The following is a 20,886-nucleotide window of genomic DNA, read 5'->3' as shown; positions in this document are numbered from 1 at the left end:
AGAAAGAAGGGAAATGTATATAATTGGAGGGAGTTTTCTAACAGAGATGTGTCAATTAGTATACTGTAGGTTGGGTTGAGGAGTAGTGGCAAAGAAAGGATTTTTATTTGAACTTAGAGATAAAGGTTTTTCCCCCGTTATATGAACATAGAGCATTCTTAGGAAAACTTTCGTAAGCTGAAATGGCATAAAGTAGAGAATCAGTTACCATTAACTTACATGGAAGAATTTTTGAGTGTTCCTGAACCAAAAAATAACCTCTTTTAGGCTTTTCTGATGCCTTCGGACACATTTTGCTAATGTTTGCACAACATAAATCAAGATAAAGCACAGATACTTGCAGACACAGTTCAAAGCTGTTGAGGCTTGATGCTGAGATGCTGTGTAGGTCCCAGGGAAGGAGCTGGGTGGTGCCATTCTTATATATGAGGGTGCTTGCTGCCTCTCTAATGACTTGCAAAACAAATGATGAATGCTATTTTCTCTTGTCGTAAAAGCAAAAATCGTCTTCAGATTTCTTTTGGTTAGTGAGAAAGGTACTAAAGTAAAAGCAAAGTGGCATAACATAAACCTTTGAAAAGCAGGGGATATCTGCATATTTATTTGTATTTAGTTAAATCAACTGCCATTAATACATTTACTGTTTCAGCAATTGTATTGGTATTGATTATGCAATGGTGTTTATAGACAAATGTTTGCAAGGATGCAGTCCTTGGAGTTTATGTGATATTCTTCTCATATTGAGACTCCTTAAGATGTATTTTAGTAATTATAGACAGTAAAGTACTGATTTCTAAATTTGGTTGATATTTTCAGTCAGAAATCTAGATGCCAGAAAGTAGCTTGAATGTGCTCTGGTGGCGTTCTGTAATTATCACAATGCCAGCTTTGTACCATTCTCTTGGTCTCTAGTAAACGCCTTCTCTTCAAGTGGATGGTGGTGATCCAAGTAGGGCTAACTGGCATTTATGTTTGGAGAAGTTGCATGCTTTCCATTGTACTATTAAAGACTCAATTCATTTAATTTACTCCTCGCAGCATACTTTGTGAGACAAAACTACCTATATTAAAATTTGAACACTTTCTAGTTTAGTGACTGGTCTGCTTAAGGGAGAGTCCTTACTCTTAATAAAGTTAGACTTTCTAAGGCAAACTTTTTTCTACCTTAAAGGGAATGATTAATTATAGGTCACTGATTTATTACGGATTGCCAACTGTGTATGTGGTATTTTGCTGTGGAGGAAATACAGGCCCAGGTGGTTTTAAAATAATTTATTCAAGGTTATATACCTAGTAAAATGGCAGTGTGATTTTAGAGCTGATGTTCTTTCCACTCCACCATCTTTTCTTTTTGTATATAAATAATTTTTTTTTTCAGGTTAAGAGGACAACTCTAGTGGATAGCAGAACATCCGTTACCGATGTGAAATTTGCTCCTAAGCACATGGGTCTTATGTTAGCAACCTGTTCGGCAGATGGTATAGTAAGAATATATGAGGCGCCAGATGTTATGAATCTCAGCCAGTGGTCTCTGCAGCATGAGATTTCATGTAAGCTAAGCTGTAGTTGTATTTCTTGGAACCCTTCAAGGTAAGCTTACACAGAAAACCTGATAATATAATCTTAGTAAAACAAATTAGTAATTTTTTTTTTTTAAGATTTTATTCATTTATTAGAGAGACAGCGGGAGAGGGAACACAATCAGGGGGAGTGGGAGAGGGAGAAGCAGGCTTCCTGCCAAGCAGGGAGCCCGATGCAGGGCTCGATCCCCGGACCCTGGGATCATGACCTGAGCCGAAGGCTGACGCTTAACGACTGAGCCACCCAGGCACCCCCAAATTAGTAATTTTTAAGCTAAGCATTTGATGGTTTAATTTCCTTAAAACATTTTTCGTAGCCATGTTTATTATTATTATTATTATTTTTTTTTTTTTTAAGATTTTATTTATTTATTTGAGACAGAGAGAATGAGATACAGAGAGCATGAGAGGGAGGAGGGTCAGAGGGAGAAGCAGACTCCCTGCCAAGCAGGGAGCCCGATGTGGGACTCGATCCCGGGACTCCAGGATCATGACCTGAGCCGAAGGCAGTCGCTTAACCAACTGAGCCACCCAGGCGCCCCGCCATGTTTATTATTTTTAAAAAATACATGTTATGTAGAATAAAAATTCTCCTTCATCTGCCCTCACCTCTCATGTCTCTTGTCCCCTATTTTTATTCCATAGAAGAAGCCAGCCATTGTAAATATTTGGGTGTGCAACTTCTGGGCTTTTTCCATGTATATACAAATAAATATTTAATATGTTTTTAAATATACAAATATATGCCAACACACACATATACTATCATGTAAAGGTAGATGCAGAACACACAGATATGTATAGACATATATTCTCCTTACTTAAAATTTGCCTTTTTCATTGACAAATACATTGTGGGTGTTTTCCAGTGTATTAGTATATATATCTAGTCTTACCTAATTTTTTTAACTGCTGTATAGTGTGACTCTGATTATATCATAGTTGCTTTTTTCTTTTTTAAAAGGATTTTATTTATTAGAGAGAGCACGAGCGGGTGGGAGGGTCAGAGGGTGGAAGAAGCAGACTCCCTGCTGAGCAGGGAGCCTGTCGGGATCAATCCCAGGACCTTGGAATCACGACCTGAGCCACCAAGGTGCCCCTCATAGTTGCTTTCTATTAAATTATTTTTTTAAATTAAAAGAATAATGAATCACTTGGTAGAGAAAAAATTTCAGGGGCACCTGGGTGGGTCACCCTCCCCCACCATGGTCTTGCTTTTTCTCTCAAATAAATATAATCTTAGAAAAGAAAAAAAAGGAAAAATTTCACATCTAGAAGAGTACAAAATGAAAGGTAAAAGGTTCCCCTACTAAAGAGCTAAAAATGCTCTTAATAATTCTGATTTTAGATTTTAATTCTGCTAGTTGCTATTGTATTTTTATTTATTTTTATTTTTTTAAGGATTTTACTTTTAAGTAATCTCTACACCCAGCATGGGGCTTGAACACAGCTCCAAAATCAAGAGTCGCATGCTCTCCCAACGGAGCCAGCCAGGCACCCCAGTTACTATTACATTTATAAATGATTTACTTATGCCTCTGGTTCTTGCTGTGTTAGCTTTAAACAGTACCTATACTTACTATACAAAAGATGAATTTAGCACATTTACAAAGCTTTCTATTTCTCAAGGTATGACTATTTAGATTTTATTTATTTATTTGAGAGAGAGAGAATGAGAGAGAGAACATGAGAGGGGGGAGGGTCAGAGGGAGAAGCAGACTCCCTGCCGAGCAGGGAGCCCGACATGGGACTCCATCCAGGGACTCCAGGATCAAGACCTGAGCCAAAGGCAGTCACCCAACCAACCAGCCAAAGGCAGTCACCCAACCAACCAACCACCCAACCAACCAACCACCCAGGCGCCCCCCTTTTTTTTTTGTAAGATTTTAAGGAATCTCCAAACCCAACATGGAGGTCGAACTTACAACCCTGAGGTCAAGAGTCCCATGCTCCACCGTCTGAGCCAGCCAGATAGAGATATCTTATTTGTGGGAATGTTGATGATGGTTTTTTAGTTATATTGGTAATTATCATAATTTCAAATGATATGTTCATTTTCTACTAAGTGATTTATCAATTTTTAGATTAGATATGGACTTACCTCTTTTTTTTAAAAAAAAGGAAATTAGCTTATTTTGCTTCTACCTCCCATTCACCTATTTTCTAATATTTTGTTACGTTGCTTTTAACTGGCAAGGGGACAACCGTGTATTTCACTCCTTGGGGAGATAAGGGATTAGTTTCCCATGAGCCTTTGATCACATTTTTGTCAACTGATAAATACTTAACCTTGTTTTATGAGTGTTTTTGTTTAAAGATACCTTATTTAGCATATGTTGCTGATTCATTAACATTGAACTCCGCCAACAGCATTAAAACTCATGCCTGAACAAAGCTTATCTAATACAGTATTTTCTCCGTAAGGCACATCATAGCCTTCTTGCTAAACTTAGAAACACTAGATTGTATTTCAGTACCACATTTGGGGACCATTTTAAACAGTGAAATCACCAACACAAAGCAAAAAAATGCAAAAAGCAGGGTGGTAAATAGAGTGCAACACTTGTTATCAGTGTGAGAGCTCAAATAAGAAGGCAGAACCTCACCTTGTTTGACCTCAGCATGGAACATGTGGGTCAGAGGACTCATTTTTTGCAGAGCTGCTCCAGGCATGTTCATGAGTGACCGTGAAAACCCCAAGTATTGGATTTTGGGGGTTACAAACAAATTTTAGTAAGCAGGCCAGTTTACAAATAAAGAATCTGCAAATGATGAGGATCGGCTGTATCTACTTTCTCAGAGTTCCGTTTGTATACCTTGGTCTTTATTCTCATCATGCATCTTGGTGTCCTTGTGTGTTAGTCTTTTCTATCTTTTTGTGGTTATAAATAAGAGAGTAGTATTTATGGCTAGTAACCGGTATTGGTATTTCTTTCCTGTCAGGTGCTCTGTTTTCTTAGTAGCTCACTCTCTTACCTAGGGCTTGGCTAAGTTTTAGCTGAGTAGGTGGAGTGCGTTGGCAGAATTTCCTTGTAGGGAGTATAAACCAAGGGAACCAAGGGAACCAAGGGAACTGGCAGGCTGGGGTACCCCTGAATTGCAGGAGGACTTGATTTTGGGGATGGAGCACCTTAGTTTTTGTTTCCTCTTGTTCCTCTCTCTGCCAGTTTTAGAGTGCTAGTAAAGCTTTAGTAATAAAGAACTAACTTTTTTTTTTAAACCTTTTTTAAAAATTACTACATTCTGTTTTTAGCTTTATGAGGTTGGCAGATGACAAGGTCAGAGGTTAAACAAGGGATCATATTCATAGGGATATTACTTAATGTGGATGAGGGAGGCAAAGGAAATCAATGTTGGAATAATTAGGCATAGAAATAAAAATAATAATTTAACCTAGAGTTCACTCTCTTGTAACTTATCTTTTGCCTTTTTAAAAATGAAGTTGACCACAAATCTAGAAAAGAGAATGACGTGTGGGGAGTATACTTTTTGTACAAAGCACTTAAAATCCTTTTTTTTTTTTTTAAGATTTTATTTATTTATTTGACAGACAAGCGAGAGAGGGAATACAAGCAGGGGGAATGGGAGAGGGAGAAGCAGGTTTCCCGCCGAGCAGGGAGCCCGATGTGGGGCTCAATCCCAGGACCGTGGGATCATGACCTGAGCTGAAGGCAGATGCTTAACGACTGAGCCACCCAGGAGCCCTGCACTTAAAATCCTTTTGCCATGAATTGGTCACCGTAGGATTACTTTTTATTTCATAGTTAATGACCAAATCTTTCAGGAAGAAAAATTCTAAGACCTCTTGGTTGTCTTTTTTTTTTTTAATCTACTGAATGCTTGAAACCTTTTGGGAAAAGAGCTACTTTTTTTTTTAAAGATTTTTTATTTAGAGAGAGCACGTGAGAGATTGTGCACGAGCAGGGCAGGGACAGGGAGAAGGAGAGAGAGAATCTCAAGCAGACTCTGATGAGTGCAGAGCCCAACATGGGGGCTCTATCTCATGACCCGGGCCAAAATTATGAGTCGGTTGCTTAACCAACTGAGTTATCAGATGCCCCAAGAATTACTGTCTATTAGCAAAAGGATGGTATCATTTGTCCCCATGTTGAGCATTCTCAAGGACATACCCTCTCAAGGTGTGGCTGTTTCAGATGTATGGCAGGGATCTAGTCATGGTAGTGGCATGCTTATTTGTGGGTTGTAGAGCTACTTGATGCCAGGTTTTTCTAATTCTCTGAATTAGATGTATATTAACTTGATAGTTATGTAAAATAGTTTTCACTCTTCATTTCTAGCTCTCGTGCTCATTCCCCTATGATAGCTGTAGGAAGTGATGACAGTAGTCCAAATGCAATGGCCAAGGTTCAGATTTTCGAATATAATGAAAATACCAGGTTAGTACTGCTTTGGTTTTAATTATTGTTCCAGATTGCATTTAATTTTTAAAAATGTTATTTCTTCATTGGTTCATTGAATTATGCATGATTCATTACATTTACTAATTTCCTATGCTATGCCAAGTTCTGTGCGAGGCTCTGATAATATAAAATTAAATGGTATAGAGGAGAAGGTAACTGATTTTCTAGTATGTACCATCTCGCTGGGAAAAAAAACAAAAATGGTAAAAAGTGGTGATGAATTTTATAAACTGGGAGAATCAGGATGTTAAGGGTTTACTATACTTGGGTGGAGAGGGCCAGGAATTTTCACTCCAGACAAGACTTAGAGGATGAGTAAAGGTTAGCCAAAGAGGGCAAAACATTCCAGATCGAGAAAACTACATATGATAAGGTAAGTGAACAAGAGAGAACCTATATATATATATATATATATATATATTTTTTTTTAAAGATATTATTTATTTATGAGACAGAGACAGCGAGAGCAGGAACACAAGCAGGGGGAGTAGGAGAGGGAGAAGCAGGCTTCCCGCTGAGCAGGGAGCCTGATGTGGGACTTGATCCCAGGACTCCGGGATCATGACCTGAGCCGAAGGCAGCTGCTTAACAACTGAGCCACCCAGGCGCCCTGAACCAATATATTTTTATTGTAGTTGAAATATAATAGGCAAAAAGGAGTGTGGTGAGAAATAAACAAAGCTTAGATCTGTAAGACCTAGTGTTCCATGTTTAGAAATTATTTTATGGGTAATGTGAAGCCACTGAAAGATTTTTAAGTTGGGGAATGATAGGCTTGGATGGTAGTTCAACTCTTCCATAGGTGTGGAACGTATTTTCGAGGGCAGCAGTCCAGGTGGGAGATTATAGCGGCTTTGGGATAGAGTAGTGGCAATGGGGATGGAGGGAAGTGGGCAATTGGAGAATAATTTAAGAAATGGTATCAATAGGATCTGATGACTGAATGTAGAAGGTGAAGAATGGGGGAGAAGCAGTTGAGATGATTTTCAAGCTTCAGGCTTAATAGTTCAATGGATGGAATGTAATTTCTTGAAATAAGGACATCTGGAAAGAAGACAGATTTGGGTAGAGTGTAGCACCACATGATGGAAAATTTATGTTGGGTCATGTTGAGATACCTGCAACACCTCTGAGAGCTGTAAAGAGGTGTACTCAGAGTCTTAGAGGACAGAAGAGCAACCATCAATTGATTAGGTGGGCTTCACATGTGCTAGACAACAATCTTGGGTCTAGGAGTCAGATATTAGGCAGGGCCAGAAGCAGAAGAGAAGAACTATAGTCGTCCCCCTTATTTGTAGGGGGTATGTTCCAAGACCCCAGTGGCTGCCTGAAACCTAAAATAGTATCAAACTGTATATACTATATTTTTTTCTATACATACATACCTGTGATAAAGTTTTGAGTTAGGCAAAGTATGAGATTTATAATAGTAGCTAGTAATAACAGAAGAATTGCAATAATACACTTTAAATAAAAGTTATATGAACTTTCTCAAAATATCTTATTATGTTGTACTCACCCTTCTTCCTGTGATGATGTGAGATGATAACATGCCTACGTGATGAGATGTGAGGGGAGTGATGGAGGCATGTGACATAGTGTTAGGCTACTGCTGACCTGACGATACATCAGGAGGATCATCTTCTGGATGGCAGTTTGATCGTGGGTAACAAACCGTGGGAAGTAAGACTGGCTAAGGGGGGACCACTGTATTTTAATTCCTTGGGGCTCTGCAATTCAGAATGTTTTTGAGGGGTTCTTATTACCAGCCCTCTAACTTCCCAGATTCTTGATTTCTTCAGAGTCTCTGTACGCAGTGCTGTCCAGTAGAAATTGCTGTGCTGATGGAAATGCCCTGTGCCTGTGCCATCTAATGTAGTGGCCACCAGCCACATGCAGCTGTGGAAGCTTAAAATGTGCTACTACAGCTGGACTGCATTTGTTCATTTTTATAAATTTAAATTTAAATTTTAGGCACATGTGGCTAGTGGCTGCAATATTGGCCAGCATAGTTCTAGATTATAGGAACCTTCCTCTAGAACTTTTTGTGGTTTTTGTAACCTTTTAAGCTATTAAAACTATCTACAACATTAATAGCACATTGTTTTTTTATAAACATTTTTTTTTTTTAAGATTTTATTTTTTTATTTGTCAGAGAGAGCACAAGCAGGAGGAGTGGCAGGCAGAGGGAGAAGTAGGCTCCCTGCTGAGCGGGGAGCCCGATGCAGGACTTGATCCCAGGACCCTGGGATCATGACCTGAGCTGAAGGCAGCTGCTTAACCAACTGAGCTACCCAGTCATCCCTAAACATTTTTTTTTTTTTTAAGATTGTATTTAGTTATTCATGAGAGGCAGAGGGAGAAGCAGGCTCCCCATGGAGCAATGGAGCAGGGGAGCCCAATACGGGACGCGATCCTAGGACCCTGGGATCATGACCTGAGCCGAAGGCAGACACCTAACCAACTAAGCCACCCAGGTGCCCTATAAACATTCTGAAATTTTTAATCTAAATTGTTTTTTCATTAGGAAATATGCAAAAGCTGAAACCCTCATGACAGTCACAGATCCTGTACATGACATTGCCTTTGCTCCGAACTTGGGAAGATCTTTCCATATTCTAGCAATAGCAACCAAAGATGTGAGGATTTTTACATTAAAGCCTGTGAGGTGAGTTTTTGAAGCACTGACTAATTTAAAAATGCTCTTAACTCATGAATATTTTCATTTGTGGAGAAGAGTGATGAGGCAACTGTGATCTGAAGAATGGCTTCTTCATTGAACATTTTATCTATAAATATATGCATTTTGGGGTTGGGGAATTGAATAAAGACAGGAGACTTACATTTTCTTTCTTTTTTTTTTAGATTTTATTTATTTATTTGAGAGAGAGCACATGAGAGGGGGGAGGGTCAGAGGGTGAAGCAGACTCCCTGCTCAGCAGGGAGCCCGATGCGGGACTCGATCCCGGGACTCCAGGATCATGACCTGAGCCGAAGGCAGTCGCTTAACCAATTGAGCCACCCAGGCGCCCTTACGTTTTCTTAATGGCGTTTTCTTTAGGGTGATATGATGAATTGGATCCTCTGAATATAATTGGTACTCTGTAAATGTTTGAACAAACGAGAGGTGGTAGTTTACTTAGGGACAGTTAACTTAGCACTGAGACATTCTTGTGAATAACCTATTCAGGCTTTAATTTTGGAATTGTGAGTTTCAGTTCTTTTCCTTTTTTCCTTCCTTTCCCCCTTCTATTCTTCCCTTCCTACTGTTTTTCTTTTAAAATTAATTTATGTATTTTATTTCTCAATCTTGTTTGGGGGAATACAATCCTTTTGTTTTTCTTTTCTTTTCTTTTTTGAGAGAGACTGGGTGGGGGGGCCTGGAGGAGCAGAGGGAGAGGGGGAGAGAGAATCTTAAAGCAGGCTCCATGCCCAGCTCACAGTAGACACGGGGCTTGATCTTACAACCCTGAGATCATGACTAGAGTCAGACGCTTAACTGACTGAGCCACCCAGGTGCCCCTGTTGTTCCTTTCTTCCATGAAATAATCACTGAATAATTTTTATGTGGTAGGATTATGCCAGGTGCTGGGGAGTCAAATGAAAGTGACATGGCCCAGCTCTCAATGAATTAAGGTGGGGGGGTGTGGGAAGGAAGGTGGTGGTTATGGATATGCACATTTTTATAAAATAATATGGTAAGTATGTGAGACCATTTGTATTTTTTAAATTAGAACTCTGTGTGTGTGTTTCTGTGTGTGTATGTGTGTGTGTGTAAAATCTTTAATCAGCATTTCTCAGGAAGATTTTTTTATTAATAGGAAAGAACTTACTTCTTCTGGTGGGCCCACAAAATTTGAGATCCATATAGTGGCTCAGTTTGATAATCATAATTCCCAGGTCTGGCGAGTGAGTTGGAATATAACAGGAACAGTGCTAGCATCTTCAGGAGATGATGGCTGTGTAAGATTGTGGAAAGGTAAGATTTTAATGAAGGAATTGTTGCTCTGTGTTGCTATGTCAGAATTTTCACTTAGAAATGTAAATTCAGAAATATTTTGGAGAAAATTACCTTTCTACAGTTACTTTTACATTAATGTCTTAACATTAATTTGTGTTATTTTGAACCTCCATCAGTTTAGTTCATGGCAGTTATGACTGAATTGTTTGATTCCATGTGGAGCAACGCAATTTTTAAAACTAAAAGTTATTGTAACAATATGCGGTATCTCCAAAAGATACCGTTTGCTATATATGTAACTTTTGTGACTGCTCTAAAACTCAGGATAGGACTACAGACGTCTCATATTAAATAATTGCTTTAGCCAACCAGCCCTTAATAGGAGAAAATCCAGTATCTTCCCCACTTCCTCTCTGCAAGTCTCAGAAGTTGAATCTTCTGGCCACTGATTCTGAAAGTTTCTTGTAAGTGCCATGCTGGCTGAGAATTCAGTCTAGTAACTCGATGCTGACTGTGGTTCCTGCAGCATGGTCTGCATTTGTCCATGGACATTTATCCACTGGGCAGAGGTGTCCTTGGTCCTTGTACCACTCTAGTTGGTGGCATCCCACAGTTAGGATCCAGACTTACAACTTAGTTGGTGTACCCTGAGCAGTTACTGTTACTCTAAATGCAGTTTGGCTGAGTCTCCTGTAGTCAGTTTTAGCTGTGGTGGAACCAGCCCAGACTTCAATTTCCTCAATGTCATTTGGTATCAGGGGCTTTGCTTCCTTTTCATGCGCCTGGGCTTTAGTCAGGACCACCTAGTTCCACCCCAGCAGGCTCCCTAACTTGAGTTTCCTGGGCCCAGTGTCTCCAGTGATCTATTTGGCATTCAAAGAATTAGGCCATGTTGGGTAGGCCACTCAAACCCCAAAGGTTTATTACTTGCATCGATCTCTGAGGACATTAGGTACCCACATGACCTATACTTGCATAACTGAGAAGACAACTCCATTACCCTACATATGCATGTAATTGAAATTCATTATCATGAAGGCGAAGAATTTATTTTGATACTAATGTTAATGTGGTAAATTAGAGAATTGTCTTTATTAATAATTATCTTGTAAGGAAAGGGAATGGTAAAAATTTTGTTTTTTAAATTAATTCTTGTAAAACTTTACAAAATAATTGTTAAAATTGAGATATATGTCTTTCATTTTAAATATGTCTATAACCTATATCTTGAGAGAAATGTAGTCTTCTTTTTTTAATTGTACTAAAGGACTTGACCACAAATTTGTGCCCTTGAGCATAGCTATTAGTCATGTTAATGTATTTGACCATTTTCTTTTCAGCTAATTATATGGACAATTGGAAGTGTACTGGTATTTTGAAAGGTAATGGGAGCCCTGTCAATGGGAATTCTCAGCAGGGAAACTCAAATCCTTCCCTAGGTTCAAATATCCCAAATCTTCAAAATTCATTAAATGGATCTTCTTCTGGCAGGTAGGCTGTTTTGTGGGAAAACTAGAAATTACCTCCTTTTTAAGTCATTCTGGTAGCCATACTAAAGGTGTGTGATTTCATGGGTTTTAAGATTGAATGAAGAAATTCATACTTAAGTATATAGTAGAAAAAATTGACTTTGTTAGCACTGTATTTAGCTTACATGGTCATATTTATAGATAGATTGTTAAGCCCTTAAACTAAATTATATTCTGAAATATAGTGGTCTGTCAGAAATATAACTTTAAGATTTTACTTTGCTTCTAAAGTGAGATGAAGAGGAAATCTGGGATAATGCTGAGGATTTTAGTCCTAGATGAGCATAAGTATGTTAGTGGTAGTAGTGCAGCCTTTGAATCAGGTCAAGCTGAAATTTTAAACTGCATTAACTAAGGCTTCATAGAAGAGAGTGAGTTAGATGTGTTTTTTTTGTGTGTGTTTTAAAACTTTAATGGAGATTGTAAGAGGAAATGGTAAATTCTGATTTCTTGATTTTTTAGAATTTTTAACATATTTAAATTCTTGTTTATCTTAATAAACAATGTTTGATGTGATCTCAAGAGTCATCCTTTTGTTTTTATATTCAAATTTCAAATATGTGAATTTGTGAGATAAACTTATTTTAATATGCCTTTGTGAGTAATTTGGAATGCAATTCAGGAAACTTCAAAGCACAGCCTTAACAAATTGTCCTGTGGTTATCCTGTTGTCATCTTAAATAACAGAATTCTATTTAAAATTTCAACTATTTTTATATTGTTATATTTTTATATAAAAAAAAAGTCCTGCTGTTTAATTTTGAGGTTTAAGTATTTACATGAAAACAATTTCAGGTTACCACAGAAGATACCAGATTATAAAGACGATTTCATGAAACAGAGGATACTACTGTTAATTAAAAAAAAATCTGGTTTTTGGTTGCTGTCTGTACTGCATATATTGTAAACAGCTTTGAAGTTTTGATCTGTATTCTTATTGTGCCAATAACCATGTGTGTTAGATCTGTGATGCATTTTCCCTTCTCCATTTGTATTATGTCCTTTAACAGAAAGCACAGCTGAGTACCAGCTAACTGGAGTAACTTTGCTGTTTTGCTGCTTGTTGCATGCACACAGGAATGGAAAGCGAGCTCCTTTTCCCCTTCCCCAGCGCCGTTTGACCTCTCCCAAGATACACCAGCAGCCTGCTTACTACTAAACGCAATCCAAAAGGCCTTTAAAAATCCAGTGTATTTCATTTTTTTTTGTACTAGCCAGTTTATTGACATTATTTGAAGCTTTTGAAATATAAATGGAGAGGCTTTTTGTTGAGACGTTGTCACCAAAACAATTTTTTGAAATGTTCCTGAAATTAACATGGGTTTTAAAATTAAAAGGATTGTTACTATCCTAATAAGTAGTTGGGAGGAGGGAAAATATCACTTTATTCCATTTGGAGAACATAGGCTTATTTCTTTTGTTTTCTAAACAGTAAGCTAAAATGATGAATTTTTATAATTTTAATTTGAAGGTTGAATAAATATTTTTCATAAAGATTGTTTTGAGTGCTAATTTGTTTACCTTTTGTAGAATTGGTTTACACATATTATTTAGTGCAACTCTGTCATTTCTTTGTAATATTTAAAAAATATTAGTAAAGGAGTGAGAGAAGTAGTAGTAAAATGAAAGTGATTTGACTGTACAGTTTGTGGCCAAATTAAACATTTGGTATTGCTTCATTTTATAATTTGGTAGTAAAATGAAGACATCTTTGTAAATTTTCAATTCATATTCACTAAAGAGCTTAACGTTTCTAATATGTGCTTGTTTATTTTTTTATGGTATGATTCCATGGCTTAAATTTTTCTTCAAAATTTGGAAACCTACTGTAAGAGGAGCAGTTAAAAATTTGCTAAAATTGTGCATGCACATTAACCTCTACATTCCAAGTCTCAGGAATTTAATTTAGTTGGCTGCCTCATTTAGTTCATACTCTCTAGAACTTTGAACTTAATGATAAAGCTATAAGTCTTTGCTAAAATGCTTAAGTATTACGGGTAAGTTACAAAATGGCAGAAGAATAACAACAGGACATACTCTTTGAGCTCTTTTACTTAACAAAATTTTGTACTATTTAAGGTTTTTGCAGAAAAGCACCTAAGTATTTTCAAAGGTCGTATTTCTTCAGAAGTATATTGCAGTAGCTGGCCATACTATATGACAGTATATTTGGATTGGTTCTCAGTGTCATGTATGCACTAAAAAACGTGTGCCTGCTGCTACTTCAAACGAAGCATTGCTTAAAATAAAGAAAAAGCTTATGAGATTTGTAAATTTACAGGATAGCATCAGATATGTTTCTGAAAGATTAGAAAATGTTTTAAATTATAAAATGTCTTTTTTTGTAACATTCATACTGGTAATTTTTTTTTAACATTTTAAGTTTAACAGATTGTATTTCTTTCTTTCAAGTTTCTATACTTGCTTAAGCAAGCTTGATTTGAGTAAGGGTCTTGATTTTTGCAATTATGTTCTGTTAGTTTTGGCATGAATATACTAAAGCTTTTTTTTTCAGCATGTGTTTTCTCCTCTTTGGTTCTCTTTGTATTTACTACTTTTCTCTTTTTCTTCTGTTTTTTCTTTTTTTTTTTTTTCTGTTGTTTTTGTTTTGTTTTGGTGTTTTGTTCCTGTCTTCATTGTTTCAGGTATTTCTTTCCCCCTCTGGATTCCCCACGGGCTGGATCGAGATGGTCCAGTTATGCCCAGCTCCTTCCTCCTCCTCCTCCTCCTCTGGTAGAGCACTCTTGCGATGCTGACACTGCCAACCTCCAGTATCCTCACCCTCGCAGACGATCTCTCTCTCGGCCTCTTAATCCCTTACCTGAGAATGAAGGGGTTTAAAACACTGATTTAACACTTAAAGGCCTTATTCAAGTGCTTGTAAATGCTTTCATTCCTGGCTGCTTTTTGTTTTTCTTCATTTTCTTTTAGAAGATTTTTCTAATTTAGGGTCTGTCTTGCATGTATTAAAACCAGAACACAGTGTTTGGAACCTACATGTGTTTGTGCTTCTGCATCAAAGGAACATTTGCCTCACTGGTTGATAACCTTTGATGAAATGAGATAAGTACAAGTAACACAAACTGTGAGTTATAGTAGCTGATTTCAATTTCAAAGTGCCTATTCTATTAAGTTTTATTTTGAACTGTTACGATGTTAATTTTCTTATGGTTTGTCATTCTGGTTGATGTGAAAGGATTATCATAAAGTACACTTTGCCTTTGAGACATTAAGAAATGTTTTACATTTTACAGGCTAATGTTGGAACCAACTAGTTTGTAAAATAAATCATTCCTGTGTATAAAGCAGCAAAACATAATAATGGACTGTTGGGTCTTTTTTAAAAAAAAAAAAAAGAAAAGAAATTGCCTTTTACTACTTGGAATTACTGTTTAAAGCTTTTGTAATTATTGTCCAAGTAGATTATTTAATAAAATATATTTTAAAAGATACGAATCTCTTGCCTTATGAAAACAGAATGTACAGCTGGCCCTTGAACAACATGGGTTTGAACTGCACTGGCCCACTTATACATAGGTTTTTTTTTTTTTTCCCTCTTCAATAAATGCAGTACAGTACTGTAAATGTAGTTTCTCTTCCTTATGATTTTCTTAATATTTTCTCAAGCATACTTTATTGTAAGAAAACATTATATAGTTTGTATAACATGCAAAATAGGTGTTAATTGATTTTAAAGTCTGGTAAAGCTTCTAGGCAACAATAGGCTCTTGGTTAAGTTTTTTGGGAGTCCAAGGTTAGACTCAAGGTTTTCAGCTATGTGGGTTCATTGGCACCCTAAGCCCTAGTTGTTCAAGAGTCAACTATATTCTATTTGATAGATGGTAAAGCTTCTATCTCCCTATAATACTATGTTGCAAAAAAAAGAAAAAAACCCAAACAATTAAAAAATTAGGAGATGAGCATGACATTTATTTAAAAGGTAAAAAGTCAGTGTTTAGATTAACATCTATAACTGACAGATGTTGACTTCCGGTCTAGTTACACATTATATATTTTTTTTAATGATACTTTTAAAATTTGAAATCAGAAAATAATTGACAATAATTATGGTGATTAAAACTATGAGACTAGTAATATTCTTTTTAGTTCAGTTTTCTCAAGAATTGCCAAGGATTTAACTTTCTTTAGGACTAGAGAAGGTGTAATTTGAAAAGCATTTCATATGTGTCTCAGTTAATCGCATGTAGTTACAGTTGTTATAACCATGTAATTTGTAATCTAATTTTCAAAGATACCTTTCCTATGTATAGTGTCATACCCTTGAAACTTCTTAACATGCAAAGGATAAAGAGCTAATAAGAGATTAATTTTTTTGAGATTAATTTTAACTTAAGGAACATTTGAGTTTTGTTGTGACTAATTAAAATGTCTTGTCTATAAAGTTAGCATTTTAGCATTTCAATTTATGAAGAAGAATCTTTTCCAAATAATTCTCAAAGGTCTTCCTTCTGGTAAAGGACTTGTTTTACACTTGTTGGCTTATTTAGGTTCAAAGCAACAAGGGGTCTAACTTAAGGCTGAATCTAGTTCAGAATTAAAAATTCATGTCTTTGAGATTTCAATCATTATAGAGGTGCTTGGGGTTAGAATGGGATAATGAAATGAGACAGTCTCCAATTTAATGAATATTGAGCATCTTCTATGTGCCAGATACTATGCTAAACACTCTGGGATATGTAAGAAAAAGAAGAAAAAAAAAGAAAGGTAGTCTGCACAGAAAGTCATTCTAGTGGGAGAAGACTTGTACAGAATTTACAAAAGGTAACCAGGATTCAGTTTCATAATAAAGGTTGAAACAAAGTGATTTATTTGATCTGACCAGGTTTGGAAGCCATGTGGGATTTCAACAGGTAGAGTAGTTGAAGCAGAGGAGGGTAGGAGTTCCAAGGTGATGGCCCAGAGGTAAAAGAGGACAGGGATGTAATAAGGCAACAGGTAATAAGCATTAGTCTGATGTAAGAAGGTTCATTTGGGGAGCTGGTAGGAGATTAGAATCACACTTCGTGTGTGACTTTGTGTATCTGTGGCTTAGGTTCTCCACTTAAAGCAGTTGGTAAAGGAGAACTGTGGGAGATGATTGCCTTTTCTTAACTGGATAGACATCACTTCTAATTCCCTGGGAGGCATCCCTAGCCTTGGGACTTCTGCAAGACCTACCCAGTGTCCTGGGTGATGGACATTAAGGAGGGCACGTGATGTAATGAGCACTGGGTGTTATATAAGACTGATGAATCACTGAACTCTACCTCCGAAACTAATAATGCATTATATGTTAATTAATTGAATTGAATTTGAAAACAAAAAAAAGGATCTACCCAATGTCTAAGGAGATTTGAAATTCATTGGGAGTTCTGTGCCTCCTTTTTATTTGACAAGTTTTGATAACAGCTAATATTTGTTGAGTACATCCATGTGTCAGTGCTCTTCTAGATACTTTATGTGGATTAACGAATCCTCACAACAAACCTCTGAGGCAAGTGCTCTAAGTACGCCATTTTACATGTGAGGAGATTGGCAGGTTAAAGCTATTTGCCCAAGGCTGCACAGCTAGGAAGTGAGAGCCAGGATTGAGATTTTGGCAGGCTGGCATCAGCCTGTGCTCTCCTGCTTGCAGATACTTTGGATCCTTGTCATTAGAGTTCCACCTGGTTGCTGGGTGTTGTGGGAGAGCTTTGGCCACTTGATTTTTATGGAGGAAGGACATTTATTGAGTTGGGTATAAGGATATAGGGTGACTGAATACATTCCAGCAGTTTACCTCCAATGTATGCTCATGGTCTAGACAGAGAAGATACTTTGTGAAACAGGATTGCTCATTACACTCAAATAGCATCCTTTTAGTTCTAAAGCTAGTAGGTTTATTTTTCTGGATTCAGAAAACCTTGAGATTTTCTCCACTTATCTTTGTTCATTGAGTGTGGACAAAGGTAGAATAGGGGTAATTACAGTTTGCAAATGCCAAAGCTGGAGGGTTTCAAGAAAAAATGCCAAGAGAATTGTAGAGACATCAACCGAGTTTGATGGGAGGCTAGTCCTGATAAAATAAGTGTTAAAATAATACTCAGGACCAAACCAGATAATCATAGGATGAATGACGACAAGGTGTAAAAGTGGAGGTGGTTAAGGGTAGGAGAAACAGAATGGTCTTAAGGTGACAGAATCAAGGAAGGGTGAATTGGTTTTGGTTTTGGGTGGAAAGATGCAGCATTTCTAAAGGCAGGAACCAGTAGAGAAGGTATCCAGGAATGATAGTTGAGCAGTATTTTAGAGGACAGAAAAGTAAAGTGATCAAATAAACATGTCATTCCCCAACAGGCTAAAATTAGGAATAGGGACTGTTAAACTCAACTTTTTCATTTTCTCTATTCCCAAGTGTGCTGTTGCATCTTAAACATTAAATAACTTGCATGAATTAAGTTAGCTTTGGAAAAGAGGACTCTCTTTCAGACTGTATGGAGGAAGTTTTGAGATAAAGGAAAGTGAGAGGCACGAAATTGAATTACCTGTGGTTTCAGTAAAGTGGTTAAAGCACTGTGCTAAGCAGATGTCGGTGGTATTTGTGGCCTAAGGAGAACAGGAAAACGTGGGGAGTAATTAGGGATGAATTACGTCTCAGCTTTTTCCACCCCCAACCAGCCTTACTCCGTCACAAAGAGGCGATTTAGGAGTAGAGAACTATCATGAAGCTTGGATCCTGAGAAATGATTTCGTAATTGAAGCTTTATTGCAGTGTATAACATAAGGCAAATTATGACACATTTCAGCGTCTGCCAAGCAGTGGTAGAAAAGATCTGCATCTGCTCTTGTAAAGACAAAAAAAGTGACAAACAATACTAAACTCAGGGTAGTATCAGATGACTTGTTCACCGGAAATGTTGTATAAGGTAAATGACGATGTTTGGGGGTTCCAGACTGAATACGGTAAGCAGTTTTTTTTTTTTTCCAGTTGGCCAAGGCTTTCATTGCGTTACCTTCGGTTCAGCTTTAGAGGGAAGGACTTTCGCAGTGCGCCCCACCCTTCCCAATACTGAGCTCCTCCTCTGGACCTGCGGAGCGCGGCTTCCTCGTTTCAAATTCAGGGACTAACCGTCCTCTTCCAATCATCGGCCTCCTGCCCGCCCCGTCCCTTGTCGCTATCCAATCCAAGGCCAGCTCCGAGTCCCCGCCCTGTTGCTCGTGCCGCGAACGGACGTAAACCCCAGGGGCGCGCTGTACGGCCAGTCCGGTGGCCGCGGGTGTGGGGGGCGCGCCTTGCGCACGCGCATTTGCAGAGCCACCGGGACGCCCCCTCCTCTGCATCTTTCTGACGAACTCTTGGCTCCCGCAGCTGGAGTCGCGGGCTTGGTGAGGAGGGGATTCCTGTGTCTTGACCGCGGTTCGGCAGGGGGCACGCGAACCCGCTTTCGGCAGGCTTTTCGGCTGCCGGGCGGATTGGGCAGTAGCGGTTGGGCCGGGGTCGGGCGCAGGGCGCAGGCTCCGGGCGGGGGGCTGCGGGGCGCTGCCTAGGGCCCGACGGCCTTGCTCCGTCCGCCCCTTCGTACTCAGCCCGACCGTCACGCAGAATTCCGCTCAGTGAGTTCAGTTGGGCGTCTCTGAGAGATTGACTTTTAAAGAAACAGGTTTTGATTTTGGGGATCACATCCTGGTATCCCCTCACCCTCTTCCACTTGGTGACTTCTAGGGACCAGCGCACTCTGCGCTTTGGTTTGGAGTTTCTTGTTGCAAAGCGCTCTTGACCGGGTGTTTGCTTCATGTGTGTTGTGATAGGCGGTTCTGTTTCTCCTTTTTGTCCAAAAATGACCCGCGAAGTAACGTTGTTAACTAAATATAGAGGGGTCTGCTAGTGTCACCCGGTTATTCACTTTTTGTTTTGGTTTCTGTTAGGCCGCGTTCACATTTACTCCCAGTACCTTTCTTACATTTCTTATATCTCATTTCTTTATGGGGGGAAAAAAAACACACAAAAAAGCATGAATGAAGGCAATGTTTAATATCACTACACTTTTGATTTCTCTTAATTACAGACTTTGTTTACTAAAACATGAGGTCCCTTTTGAAGCAGTCGTTTGGAGAACAGATGTTTTTATGAAAGTATTTCCGTTTGCTGTTACCATATTGAGGTCATTCGACCGGAGTTTTTACTGCTCCAAAATCAGTTTTTTCAACGAATTTCAGTTTTGTGATCAAAGTTTACGGTAAGCTTTGAAAAGTAATATATTAAATGCATACCTAATTACAGATTTTTCTTAGAACACCAAGAGTAAATGATGAATGTTAGGGAAGTTGACAGCATATGCTTTTGAATGTGTATGTGTAGGCTTCCAAATAATGACTACAGTAAATGATATTTTATATATCTAGAAATATAATTAAAGCAGGTAAATATTAGTAAGTTCAAATGTGAAAATTTGAGGTTACTGCTTTAAGGAAATAGCTAGAGAGATCCCAAAGATGGCTACTTAGTTCAGACACAGTAAAAGAAAAGGAAATGTTATATTCTCTTCACTTTAGGTGATGGAGGAGGGGTGGGTGGGCTATGCAATATTTAGGGAATTTTTCCTAGGAATGTGGTATGCCCATGGCTGGTTTAAACAAGTGTAATCCTTTTGGAAATGATAGATCAGGTATTGGATTACATCTCCAGGGATCTTCCACTGGCTTGTATTACCACTGCACCCATAGTCAAGCTCCATCCCAGGACTTAACACTGTCATAATTGATAGGGGTCATAATTGATTATAATTGATGAGGGTCATCCGCTCCGTGAAGGGGAGCTGCTTTATTTTTACATTTCCAGTGGTAAGTAGAATGTGTTTCATGGTTTGCGCTTGGTAATGATTGTTGCATGAATGATATTTGCTTAATATCTGAATTTTCTTGGATTTGACTCTAAATAGGGATAAATCTTTAAAGAATTTGGGATATATTTTAATGTGGTTTACATGTCTGTAAATTAATGAATAAACTTAGTGATTGGATGTGGGGAGGCTACTTGGAAGACTTATGTAATGGTTTAGATTAAAGTGATAAGGTGTTGGGAATATAGAAGTGAATCTCAGTTCCAGAGATCTGTTTGGAGTTAGAGGCATTAGAATTTGATAACTGTGAGAACAAGAGAAATGGTGCCAAGTGTCTGGCTTGTATAGCAAGAGAATAGGGATAACACAGGTCAAACTAAAGGTAATAGAATGGGTAGAGAAAAGATAATAAGTTTGGTTTTGTATTTGTTAACTTTGCACCACTTGAGAGAGTGTTAGGGGTGAACCATTTGGAAATGGGAGTCTGAAGCTCAGGATAGAGGTCTGAGCTGAGGTGATTGGAAAATGAGGAAGATGACATTAGTGCAAAGGAAAGACTACTCTGGGGCAGACTTG

General features: G+C 38.1%; 1 protein-coding gene across 15 annotated transcripts in view; it reads left to right on the top strand.

Moving 5' to 3' along the window:
• LOC118016446 (nucleoporin SEH1) overlaps positions 1-20,886 on the top strand; it is a 167,088-nt gene that overhangs the window by 11,682 nt on the left and 134,520 nt on the right. For 10 of the 15 annotated variants that reach the window (XM_035013833.1, XM_035013832.1, XM_035013831.1 and 7 more), the window contains 6 exons: positions 1,379-1,590; positions 5,879-5,977; positions 8,529-8,669; positions 9,823-9,980; positions 11,303-11,453; positions 19,537-19,707. In XM_035013833.1, coding sequence (XP_034869724.1) covers positions 1,379-1,590; positions 5,879-5,977; positions 8,529-8,669; positions 9,823-9,980; positions 11,303-11,453; positions 19,537-19,707 — 932 coding nt within the window. The other 5 variants (XM_035013847.1, XM_035013846.1, XM_035013848.1 and 2 more) reach the window with 5 other exon arrangements.

This window comes from Mirounga leonina, unplaced genomic scaffold, assembly GCF_011800145.1.
Source record: "Mirounga leonina isolate KUSES-001 unplaced genomic scaffold, KU_Mleo_1.0 Mir_167, whole genome shotgun sequence".
Lineage (NCBI taxonomy): Eukaryota > Metazoa > Chordata > Mammalia > Carnivora > Phocidae > Mirounga > Mirounga leonina.
Note: the sequence above shows the minus strand (reverse complement) of the source record. Positions and strands in the feature narration are given on the sequence as shown.